Source organism: Ranitomeya variabilis, chromosome 3 (genome assembly GCF_051348905.1).
Source record: "Ranitomeya variabilis isolate aRanVar5 chromosome 3, aRanVar5.hap1, whole genome shotgun sequence".
Lineage (NCBI taxonomy): Eukaryota > Metazoa > Chordata > Amphibia > Anura > Dendrobatidae > Ranitomeya > Ranitomeya variabilis.
Genome location: NC_135234.1, coordinates 620,901,143 through 620,914,283, shown reverse-complemented (window position 1 = coordinate 620,914,283; position 13,141 = coordinate 620,901,143). Strand labels below are relative to the sequence as shown.

Sequence of the window (13,141 nt, the reverse complement as noted above, 5' to 3'; positions counted from 1 at the left end):
TTTCTGCGGATTCCGCAACTGTTTTCCACCAGCACCAATAGGAAAGTGCAGTTGGAAAACCGCAGTGGAATCCGCAGAAGAAACCGCACAAAAAACCGCAGGGAAATCCACCGCGGTTTTGCACTGCGGGATTCCCAAATCAGGACCTGAAAAATCCGCAGGAAAAAAAGGATGGTGTGAACAAGCCCTAAACATGTGTGTTAATGTTTATATGCTCAAGCGTGTGTGTTGATTGAGCTAACTACTAATGAGGACTGGGAATGTGAATTCTAGATGATATATAAAAGAAAGTTGCTAAAAAATGTATATAATAAAATACTTTATTAATAATACCGAATTAAAACCGATTGAACATGATTCAAATAAGGCTTCGCTTCCTCAATAAAAAGTGTGTGTGTGTGTGTGTGTGTATATATGTATATATGTGTGTGTGTGTGTGTGTATATATGTGTATATATATATATATATATATATATATATATATATATATATATATATATACACATATATATACACATATATATACATACATATACACATATATATATATATACATATACACATATATATACACATATATATATACATATACACATATATATATATATATATATATATATATATATATATATACATATACACATATATATACATACATATACGTGTGACCTATTAAAAAAATACAAAGTGGATTATACCACATTATCATTATCCAGAGATGTACAGATAGGATTCATAAACGGTTGGAACTCTCCAACAGCTGGGTGCGGGTACCTGCATAGGTGCTTACCAGTTTACCGTATTATAACTGGTTGGGTTTGTTGTTTTACACTTCTCTCAGGTGAAGTGATATTAAAACTTATGGTGTTCGATTCTGCAACTTATGCCCCGAGAAGCAACGTTTTGTGGAATAAAATATAAAAATATATCAATAAAATGCATAAAGCTCCTGATTTAACCCTTTAGGTGCTAGGCTATCCAAGGAGAAGATCCACTTAGATTCTGCCCTTGACATTATTTTAATGTAATCACCACCACTTGGATTTTTAGGTACAGTTTGGATGCCTTACCATCTCACACTTTTTTTTTTTTTTGCAACCCAGTAAGTGAAGGGGGAAGGAAGGAGAAAGGGAAAGAGGGGTGAAAAAAAAAAAAAAGCACACATTTGCTTTTTTATCTCTTTAAGATCCCTCTACGACCTCAAAACAGGTTCTACACGTAACAATCTATGGCAAAAAAACAGTAAGTGCCTTGAACCTACTGTATATATTTCTTTTCTCTCATACCAATTGCTAAAGCCCTTTTGCTTTGTCCCTTTTGTGTAGATGGCGCAGGTGAAACTCACGCATTAACTAGTTATACATACTCAACAGGTCCACACAGAACCTGTAACAATCACCAGCAGCACTCCACACTGAGCAATTAGTTCTTCTTCTCGCCGCCCCTTCCCCCTCCCTTTCTGGGAATTATCTGGAGCGCCAGTGTTTCTTCCATTTCTATATAGAGTTTTGTTTATAAATTCTGGATTTTATCGCCCCTGGTCCGATATCCAATGTTGTCTTCCCATAGTTATCAGCGCTGAGATCCACACTATGCCCCAGTACGCACACAAAGGGGGACGGAGTTATATCGACCAAATAAACGCTGTTTAATAATCTCCAGTACCCTCTTCCTGAAAGGTTCCAAATTAGGACAGGACCTCATACGCAATTATTGCTGGATGCGTTTTACATCTAGAACTTAAAGGATTTGACCGCAACCCTATGACAGATAAAAACTGAGGGGTTCTGTATACTTTGGTGTAACACATCCAGGTGAGATAATCAGAGATTAACAGAATTCTTATTAGAAAATATTTAAAAATTATCATAGCTCAATGAGGAAGCTATTAAGACAGAAAAAGAAAAATATCACTGCAAAAAGATATGGATTATACAAATAAGTATGGTTGTACAATTATTGTTACATATGAGACCGTCTACAAGAACACAAAATATATCTCAAAAATAGTCAATCCGGGATTATTTATCCCAAAATGAATAACTATATGAACATCATGATGATCCAATTCGACAAAAAATATTGAATATCAGAAAAATCTACAACTAGTATTGGCTACAGTACATAGTCATATACAACAGATCAATGTTGCAACAATGGAAGCAGAAATAAAGTGCATGTGTCGACTGCCTGGGAAACAATCATGCATGAAGCATAATGAACGAGATAGTATGAGTTAATGTAAGTGAATATAAAGTGCACTGCTTTCCTACGTTAGGCCACGTTCACACTATCAGTATTTGGTCAGTATTTTACCTCAGTATTTGTAAGGCTGGGTTCACATTGCGTCCTGGCAGTCTAACGGACTACGTTACACCGTGGCATAAACGCGGTGTAACGTAGTCCGTTACAGCCGCCATTGACTGCAATGTCGGACGCATCGCTAGCGCACGCCCACAATGGGCGTGCGCTAGGGATGTGCCATCATTGAGTGACGGACCCTGAGATGCGGGCTGCAGCGTTTCCGCGTCCGTCACTGCTAGCGCAGATACAGCTAGCAGATGCTCTATCTGCGCTAGTGCGCTGCAAACGTCGGCACTTGCGTTACAGCAGCCCGTTAGCGTATGTGCTGAACGGACTGCACTACCGCAATGTGAACTTAGCCTAAGCGAAAACCAGAAGTGGTGACTTTTCCTCTGATTCTTCCGCTCCTGGTTTTGGCTTACAAATACTGAGGTAAAAAACTGACCAAATACTGAACGTGTGACCATGTCCTTAATGATAAAGTTCTTTGGCTCCCTTCTAATCAGTGTAAGAAGTTTTCAGTTAATGATATGGCCGTGCTCCAGGGCGGGGCTATAGGCAGAGTCTTCTTGCTCTAAGCCAGGGGTGGGCAATTAATTTTCCCAAGGGGCCACATGAGGAATAGTTATGGAGGGCTGAACCAATCGGCTGAATTTAATTGAGCTCAATATTTTGTTTTTGAAAATACGGTTTTAATTCCTGGCTGTCTGCACGTACCCTTAAGGTACCTTCACACTAAACAACTTTCCAACGAGAACGACAACGATCCGTGACGTTGCAGCGTCCTGGTTAGCGATCTCGTTGTGTTTGACATGCAGCAGCGATCTGGATCCAGCTGTGATATCGCTGGTCGGAGCTAGAAGTCCAGAACTTTATTTGGTCGTCAGATCGGCGTGTATCGTCGTGTTTGACAGCAAAAGCAACGATGCCTGCAATGTTTCTTCATGGAGCGAACAACCAGCGAGAACGATAAGTACGTCACTGGATCGCTCCTGCATCGTTCTGCTGTTGCCGGTGTCTGACGTCTCCTAGCGACCTAAACAGCGACGCTGCAGCGATCGGCTCGTTGTCTATATCGCTGCAGCGTCGCTTAATGTGACGGTACCTTAAGAAAGCCATTCAGCTGCTACAATGACAGCCCAGCAACCGGGAAGAAATTAACTTTATTCCTACCGGCAGCATCTGACATTGTCGGAGCCGCGGCTTCAGTCACTGCTTAGTACATTGTGAGCGGCAGATGGAAGCAGTACAGCAAGGTGTGTACTGATGCGCTGCTAAACAAACTGTCAAAGTTTCGGGACATGCTTACACCCGCCACTCACCATGTACTAAGGCTGCCGGGAGGATTAAAGTTAATTTCTTCCCATAGCTGAGCTTTCAATGCGACTGCACAGCTGTAGAATACTATTAACCTGCAGATTACACCTTTATATGCAGGTTAATAGCATTTACACATTATGTAACTGTGTATGCATTGTCCGGATTCTCTGTGAGCAGGCATTTGTGTGACCACAAGTATGTGATTTGCATTCCTCCAACCACATTTTGGCTGGACGTGCCCAGCCTCGCTCGATACACTTGCATTAATCGAGACTGCGCCCATCTAGTCAGAATGTGGTCAGAGTACGCAAATCCCACACCGGCGTCACACAGCTGCCTGCTCGCTCCTGGAGAATTGCACACACAGCGCTATGTGAGGCTTCACATGTAGAATTCTGTGTCACACAGAGGGGATTACAGTCTGTAGTCAAACTCTGGACAACCCCTTTAACTTGTAATAAAACATATATAGGCCTCATGCACTCTACATGTCACATGTGTATGAAGCCCAATAGCTTGCCCTATTCTTACCTGGGACATGCTTTTAATAAAACTGCAGATTTATGTAGTGGGGGTGTACTGAGGCTGGAGTACTCACTGTGACAAGTCAGGACTCATAGTCCAGGGCAGCGTGCAGTGGTCATCTGACCTGCGTCTCTACATATCTCTACGCAGGTCAGATGCACACAGTAATGTTCAGGAACTTGAACAGCACCGCCCTCCTCTGATGAGCTCATGCTGGCCGCTCCGATCCCCCTGAAACCTTATGCTTGCTGCAGTCCATGGCCGCTCCTCCTCCTCTCTGAACTCCTTAGACTCCTCCCTATGCTACCGGACCTGCACACTCCAGAGGGCTGTCACTACTGGAGCATTTGTTCTAGCCTGTCTGCGGGCCAGACAGGCACAGGCAGCGGGCCAGACAGGCACAGGCAAAGGGCCGGATGTGGCCCACGGGCCGCAGTTTGCCCAGCCCTGCTCTAAGCCAAAGAAAGACCTGCTCACAGGCCGCCCCGAAGCACAAACAGTCTGTATGATGAGGAACATGAGGTATATACTTAGGGGCGGCCTGTGGGAAGGTCTTTCTTTGGCTTGGAGCAAGAAGATAAGACTACGCCCCGCCCCGGAGCATATCATTAACTGAAAACTTCTAACGCTGATTACACAAGAACTACAAGACTGATTTCTTCTCCCCCAGGTATCATTTTAATCAGTATAAAAGCGGCAACCTGAAACTGTCTGTAGTTTACTAGGCAAAATTCTGCTGACAGGTTCGCTTTAAACTCATGACCTTATCGGTGTGAGACCAATACTCATTGTGGTGACATAACCTTAAAGTATTAGGTGCAGAAAGGCTACAGAAAATCTGCAACATCAAGAACTCGCCAATTAGGTAAATTGGGTTACTTGATACAGTCATGTGTAGTGACTTTCCACAACAGAAACGCACTAAAAACGCAGAGTTATTTGAGCTAGAAACTGAGTGGAAACTCTCCCAAATCTTCCTGCAAAAACACTTCCTGTGCACGTACCCTAATGGTGACCCAAAATCTACATAAGCTATATGAGGACATTGAAGGTAAGAATAACATAAAGATCTAAGTTTGAATAAAAGCTACCGTGATTTGTCCTGTAAGGATAACCCTTCTTTAAAAATGAAACGTTTTTTTTTTGTCAGAATGCTGTCACCATATGCTCGAGTAAATAGGAAATCATGAAAAACTCAACAATATGTCCAAGTAGCTCTAGGTGTGTCGTTCTTTTTTTTTCATTCATTTTCCTGTAGACTTTTCTATAGCAAAAGAAAACAAAACACATTTTATTTGAGAACATAAACGCACCCTACCCCAAGTATGAAGGAGACCTTAGGATACATTTCCATGGAGCCTTTACGCTGCAGGACTCTGACAGTGGTGCGGATTTGTCGCAAACTTTATTCTATTCCCCGCCTTGTTTCTAACCCTTGAGGTTACACACAGGGTTTTCAGAGCCAGGTTTTCCATAGTTCCTGCTCTTTAATAAAAACACAAATAATACATTTACAGTAAATTCTGTATTTCTCACAATTAACTGTTACAAAGTTCTGAGCATTATAGGCTGAGATTAGTTTTACTTCTTGGTTTCTTTTTTTGCAGGACTCTTGGAGCTAGCTACATTGTATAGAGAAAATAGACTGAAGCAGTTATGCCAGCAGACCATAAAACAAGGTATCTGTGAAGACAATGCGGTGGTACTTCTGTCAGCTGCTGTTAAGTATGATGCTCAGGTACAAGGAAATCTCTTTATATGTTGAAACCAAGATTAAATTATCATCTGTATAATTTCACTTCATATCCAGACCACAATGGATTGAAGTCGCACTTTATTTCAAAGGACACTAGACCTGGATCTTTTCAGGATCTGCCATCAGTGAGGGGCTAACTATTGAGACTGACAACCCTTCCCAGACAAAATCCTTTAAGTGAAAAGGGCTGTAGCATTGTGTGGGAGAAAAGCCAGAGATTCTGGTGTGCTTTTACCTAGAACCTGGTCCTCTACACTGATGGTATATTGTGGCAATAAGTCCTGGTGGCAATACTTGGCTAGGTGCCAGTCGGTTAAAACAGGTGACGTTACTAACAAAGGACTAACTAGGATGTGAGTGACTTTCTGATGTCTTGAATGACCGTCAGAGCATCTTAAAGTGGTTGTCCACTACTTGGATATTGTTGGCATTGTATCCTCATTGATATCAGATCATGGACTGATTCCCGGCCCCCCACTAATCAGCTGTTTGCCAGGCTAGTGGTGACCAGAGCTGGAACAGTACGGCACTGTGCAATGACCCTTCCCTGGTGTGGAAGATCAGATCCTATTCTCATCATTAGGAGCTGATCAACCATTGTAATTCTCCTGTGCCATAAACAAAGCCGTCTTCTAGGACCAGACTGCTTTCGTCTGTGATGCAGATTATTGTACATTTGCTTTAATTCAAGGATTATTTTGCAACTTGAATTGTTCTGTTGAATCTTACATTGTAAGGACAAAATAAACCCTAACTCCTGTAATTTATAAATTCTGTTTCTACAACAAGTCATTTGTTTTTAGGACCTGGAAGAGTTCTGCTTCAGATTCTGCATAAATCATATGACTATGGTTACCCAGACGGACGCCTTTGCTAATATGGACAATGATCTCCTAAAGATCTTTATCAATAAAGCAAGCAAAGCCGGAGCCTTCAAGAACTGACTGGCATCTTCTGATGATGGTGCTTAATTTGTAGCTAAACCTAAATTACAAGAAATTGGTGTATTTACTTTTTGATCAGATGACAATGTATCAATACTTAAAATCAGATTTCTTGTCAATTTTAATCTGGCATTAGTGTTTCAAAGCATTTTCCAATGTCCATGCAATTGTGAAACCTCCTAGGCGCAATAGAAAATTGGTAAATCGTAAAACTTGTTCTACACGATTTTGGTCTTGGGGATATAGAGATTTACAATTTTTTAGACGTATGTACATATAACAGTCTGGTTCATTATGTTCTTCTGAATGTGGGTATTGTCCAGGCATTTATAGATTTCTAACTCTGGTATGCAGCCAGGATTCTATTTTCACTATCTGTGCTGCACTGTAATTATAGTTTGTGTGTACCAGAGTTTTTAGGGATATCTGACGTTGAGCAGGGGAGCCATATCGCAATTATTAGGGAGCCAACTTTTGCGGAGTAGGGACCCATTGGGAATTACTAGGCAATTTATAGTCCCCTTACACCCTACCTTGTTTACTTTTTTAGGGGTTTAATAGGCTCTGTATATTTATATGGATAGTTGCTGGAAGATTGGCGTGCACTCGGTCAAAGTGTTGAGTTGCAGGTGGAATGCGGCCTGAGAACCCACAACCAAGGATTAACAGAGATTCACCGCACACTCTGTTTTTTAGTGATGCAGGTTTCTTTATTTCATTCGAACAAACAAAATTAATTGTGACCTTGAAGTATGCAACAAAGTAAGGACAATTCGACCCAACTGGGGTCTTTATCACAATGTCGTTTGGTACTTGAAATGGAAGGGATATATTTGAAGGGGAAGAGTTGCAGTTACTGCTGTGTTGTTCTGGTTTTCTTGGCGCTCCCGCGCCTATGTTTGTGCCGGAGCGCCAAAAAACCAAGACAGCACAGCAGTAACTGCAACTCTTACCCTTCAAATATATCCCTTCCATTTCAAGTATCAAACGACATTGTGATAAAGACCCCAGTTGGGTCGAATTGTCCTTACTTTGTTGCATACTTCAAGGTTACAATTCATTTTGTTTGTTTGCACAAAATAAAGAAACTTACATCACTAAACAACAGAGTGTGCGGTGAATCTCTCTACCCTTATTTATATGGATAGACACCTCTCTAAAAATGAAAAATTATAGCGTTATACTAAATAAACTTGTTTGCATGAGGCAATATTTTCAATGGAAGAATTTGTCAGTGCTCTAATCCACAATTCTCTGCAGAAAATAATTACCCCAGATGATGATTCTTGTCGACCAGAAAGGGAGGCATTTTTGATGTTTACATAAAGAAGCATATGCCAGAAATGTATTGCACATTTTTGTTCTGTATGATCAGTTTACGGTCACAATCTTGGTGTTACTTTACACATCTTTGAAAATGTATTGAGATTTTGAATATTAACTACTTTTCAATGGAAAGTGCAAGATCAGCAGAAATCACCTTGTCTATGTCTCGGTGGACCATTGCCACATCTACACCAAGATCTAGTTGCATATGAGGATCTTAGTGTGGTATTTTTGTATTGCACATGGAACAGGGTCTTCTGTGTTAGTGGCTCATGGGATGGTTCTGGATTGTGAAACAACATATCATCTGATAGCTAGGTTTTAAAGCTGTTGTCCATGACACACACAAACCCCTTCTCCATCATCATGGTTCCCCATGTAAAATAACAGCAGCTATATTTACCTCTGTTCCAGCGAGGCTCTCCCAGGGGATTGTGTGACATAATGTCATGCGAGCCCTGCACCCAGTCAGCGGTCGCTGCACTCTAACTTTCTTTGGACAAAACTGACACCCAGAAGTGAGAACTGTTCCTGCTGTCTTGACTTCCTCTGGATGTATGGATGTACCGTAACTGACATCCAAAGGAAGTGTGAGGGAAGTGGCCACTGAACTCATGGCTCATGTGAGAAAACAAGATTACGTGAACTCCAGGAGAGCAGGCACAGACATTGCCCGCAGCCGAGAAGAGTATAGCTGCTATTGAGGTATGTGCACGTTGCAGATTTGACTGTGGAATTTTCTGTGCGGATTCTGTATCTCTTGGCAGAAAACGCACACAATCCACAAAAAAAGCGAAGGTTTTGACCTGCGTTTTTACCCCCTGCGGATTTCTATTATGGAATGGGTGCAGAAATGCTGCAGATCCGCACAAAAGTGACATGGTCTTTTTTTTTTTTTTTTAATCCGCTGCGTTTTCCATGCAGAATTTTCCGCACCATTAGCACAGCATTTTTTTTGCCATTGATTTACATTGTACTGTAAATCACTTGCGGATCTGCAGCGTTTCTGCGCGGAAAAACACTGCGGATCTGCAGGAAATCCGCAACGTGTGCACTTACCCTTATTTTACAGATTGGTGAACTATAGTGATTCGAGAAGGAGTTGTTGAAGTTGTGGACAGCCCCTTTAATATGTGATAGGGCAAAGGACTGCAAATAGTTTTATAATAAAAACTAGTTAATCTTTCTGCTGTCTGATGCCAGCAAGAAAGGAGCTCATCTAATGTTAGTATAAGAAGCTTAGATGGGATGGGTAAACTGTTTGGACCTAGAGCATGTCAAGAATTATGAGGTTCTATCAAATGAACAGTAAATGCACTATTTGATCGTTATTGTTGCACTAGTGTAATTTCTAATAATCTAGGAGAAACTAACAAGGGTTAGTAACTTGAGTCGGTGCTTTGAGCAACACATTTTGTTTTTACCATAGAGTAGGGTGGTTATGTATAGCAGTTTAGTACTCGCCACTTCCCACCTAATAACGTCATAACTGCCCCACACAGGGTTAATTGCTATTTTACCAACGATCATGGAATCCAAAATGTATCCCACTAAATTGATTTTACATGTAATTGCTCAGTATACACTTTATCAATAAACATAAAATACTTATTTTGCACTAATAGAAGGCAAATTATTTAGAACTGGAAAATAGAGGAGCCTGTAATGTATAATCTGTACGTGAACAGTTGCTGACTTTTCAGTGTCCTTTTTTTGATAATTGTTTGTTTTCTATGATAATAAAACTCATTATGAAAGCAGTGTGTTTTTTTCTTGACTATGTAAAGTACTATTTACACTTACCAGGTTTTTTACGGCCTTTTTTTGCTGGCCGTATTGCAGCAGTTTTCACGGTCTGCCGCAATAACAGACTGCAAAAAACTTGCAGATCGCTGTTTTTCTGGTTTCCAATACTATGGAAAAAGTATTGGAAAAAAAGACGTTCCGCAAAACAGGAAGTCACGGTGCACTGCAAAAACAAGCATCCGTTGTTTCTGCGGCCCCATTGATTTTCAATGGGGCAGTGTCCGTAAGCCACGAAAAATATCGAGCAAGCTCGATATTTTTTCACGGCCGTAAATACGGCTCTACTATGATTTTTGGCTGCCCGTTTTTGCGGCCCCATTGAAATCTATTGAGGCCGCAAAAACACGGCAAGTGTAAAAGAAGCCTAAAACAATTTCGAAATTGTAAATTTACAATACCAATTAGGTATGCCACTGTGGGGGTAAGGGTATGTGCACACGTAGAAAGGAGCTCTGCGGATTTTTCCGCAGCGGATTTTAGAAATCCGCAGGTAAAAGGCACTGCGTTTTACCTGCGGATTTACCGCTGTGTTTATGCGGATTTTACCTGCAGTTTTACACCTGCGGATTCCTATTATGTAGCAGGTGTAAACCGCAGCGGAATCCGCACAAAGAATTGACATGCTGCGGAATGTAACCCGCTGCGTTTCCGCGTGTTTTTTTTTCTGCAGCATGTGCACTGCGGTTTCCATAGGTTTACATTGAACTGTAAACGCATGGAAAGCTGCTGCAGATCCACAGCAAAATCCGCAACGTGTGCACATAGCCTAAAGCTCCTGCAATATAAGAGTAACAAGTCCAATCCCCAGCTATTTTGCCTTGGACTGGACTTCTTTGGTGCTTCATGAGCACTATGTAGCATACAGAAGTGTCTTCTGGCAAAGCTGCTGGATCCTAGAAATCCTCACTAGTATTGATTGAGCATTGAAATGCGTCTGACTTGCACCACACGAGTAGCAAGCATTTTTCTGGAGGATGGAAAAATTCTCTTGATTAGGAAATTTTAAAAAAATCAACACAAATTTATTAGAATTTAGATTAATACACTAATTCCTAGTGTCAAATATATAAAATCAAGATTTGTTTTCTTTCTTTGCTATTGCTTCACAGGAGAAAGAGCAATGGCCTATTCTATGAGATCCTGGGGTGTAGAGGTAATTTTACTGAGAAATGTTGCTTATAGGCGAGAAAAGTTCCATGGCAACACGTCTACCACCACCAGAATAAGGGTCTGTGCAAACATTGCAGATTTGACACTGCGGATTCGCAGCAGTTTTCCATGCGTTGTACAGTACCATGTAAAACCTATGGGAAACCAAATCCGCTGTGCACATGCTGCGGAAAATTCCGTGCGGAAATGCGGTTTATTTTCCGCAGCATGTCAATTCTTTGTGCGGATTCCGCAGTATTTTCCACCTGTTCCATAATTGGAATCCGCAGGTAAAACGCAGGGCGTTTTACCTGCAGATTTTTCAGAATCTGCACGGAAAGATCTGCACACGAATCCACAATGTGTGCACATACCTTATACCTCCTACGTACCAGATTGAGTGGAAGCTATTAAAGAAAATCTGGCAGTAGGATCGTCCTTCCTAAGCCTTCTTTAAAGGCATTTAGGTCATAGGAAGCTGAATACAGTGATACCTTGATAGCTGTGATCTAATGTCCTAGTCCAGGGAAATCGAAATTTGTTATTAAACAGGTAGATCAGGAGAGCAAACTGTCAGTACATGTCTCACACTGGTAAGTGTGAGACATGTAATAAGCTGGGAAGGCAGATTCTCTGGGAAATCTTTGTCCAGCTCTTAACAGACGGCTCATTTACATATTAACAAAATTGTGGATTTTTTTAGAATTAAGATATGGGATTGCAGGTATAATTTTATTCAGCTTCCCTTTAGAATGAGTCTGTCACACCCGAAACTCAATTTCATCTACTTACACAGTCCATACACAACAAAACTCAATTTAAACTACGGTACTTATTTGGTCCTAAATGGGACTTAGCCCCTATAAAACATATAAGTACCGTATAGATTTAAAGTCTTCACTTGTGCAGAAAAACAGTTTTATTACATATGTAAATGAGGGCTTCTCCGTAAACCCCGTTTGCATGGCCAATGCACGGATCTGCCCACAGGCATCAGGCCGCACACTTCGCCTTAGCTGAATTGGTAGCATGCGTGACCAGAATAAGCAATGCCCGAACTGTCAGCACTAACTCTGCGGGATACAAACAGGTGCACTCTCACCCCTCTCTCTGGCGCCCACACAGCTGCTTGTTCCCGTGTGATCCTGTGTGCAGCAAACAGGTGCTGAAGACAGTGTGGGGAATGGGGAAGCTCTCACCCGCTCTTCTTATTTATAACAACTATTTAAAGGCACATTTACTTAAATTTACATAAATCATTACTACTATCCAGATTAGAATGCGGTTGTCACAATCTTGTGTTGTAAAATACTTATATTTTGAGTTGTCACTAAAAACACATACTTGAGGTGTAGTTCTGTATTACAAAATACAGGTGCGATTGCTTCTGGATCAAGGTAGTTTACATGAAAAATGTTTAAAGCTTCACTGGTTATCTACTCTTCACCACATGACATCACAGCTCAGGCTTGTTCATACAGGAAACTAATTGTCTATTACAAAAGATGCAGCACAAATGTCCGTCGTCATAAGATGGGCTAGAGAATGTGTACATTGTTTTTGCTACAGTTGACATCTTTGAGAGATAAGGTATCTGGATCTATGGTTTGTAGTACACTTCTAGAATTCTTGCTGCTACAAAGAATATGGCATGAATAGACCCTGATGTAAGGGCATTTCCTGTAGATTATGCTAGCAAGTCTTTAATCCTGGACGTCTCTGTAAACTAACGCTGTGTTGTCGAAATTGACGTTGCACGCACGATCAAACATAAAACAACTCACGATTTGGAATTCAGTTTTATTTTTAAAGGTAATTAAAAAAATGTTAGCATGAACATAATCGTACATTGGTCAAGCATCACAGAGCTCCTGTGTTTTCAAATATAAAAGATTACCTGACCAAAACAATAACAAAAATTCATCAACAAAATTCCCACATATGATGGGACCGTACTCTGCAGTATATGTGCAGTAGAAGCATGAGAGTATAAAAAAAAAAAAGCCTATAG

At 41.0% G+C, this 13,141-nt stretch overlaps 1 protein-coding gene across 8 annotated transcripts in view; it reads left to right on the top strand.

The window, feature by feature from the left end:
* The window catches only part of RCBTB2 (RCC1 and BTB domain containing protein 2), a 127,788-nt gene extending 120,190 nt beyond the window's left edge, over nucleotides 1–7,598 (top strand). For 7 of the 8 annotated variants that reach the window (XM_077297406.1, XM_077297407.1, XM_077297414.1 and 4 more), the window contains 2 exons: nucleotides 5,757–5,887; nucleotides 6,709–7,598. In XM_077297406.1, the coding sequence (XP_077153521.1) occupies nucleotides 5,757–5,887; nucleotides 6,709–6,849 (272 nt within the window). In that variant the 3' untranslated portion in view covers nucleotides 6,850–7,598. The remainder of the gene's footprint in view (nucleotides 1–5,756; nucleotides 5,888–6,708) is intronic. The other variant, XM_077297412.1, reaches the window with a different exon arrangement.
* The last annotated feature ends 5,543 nt before the right edge of the window (nucleotides 7,599–13,141 follow it).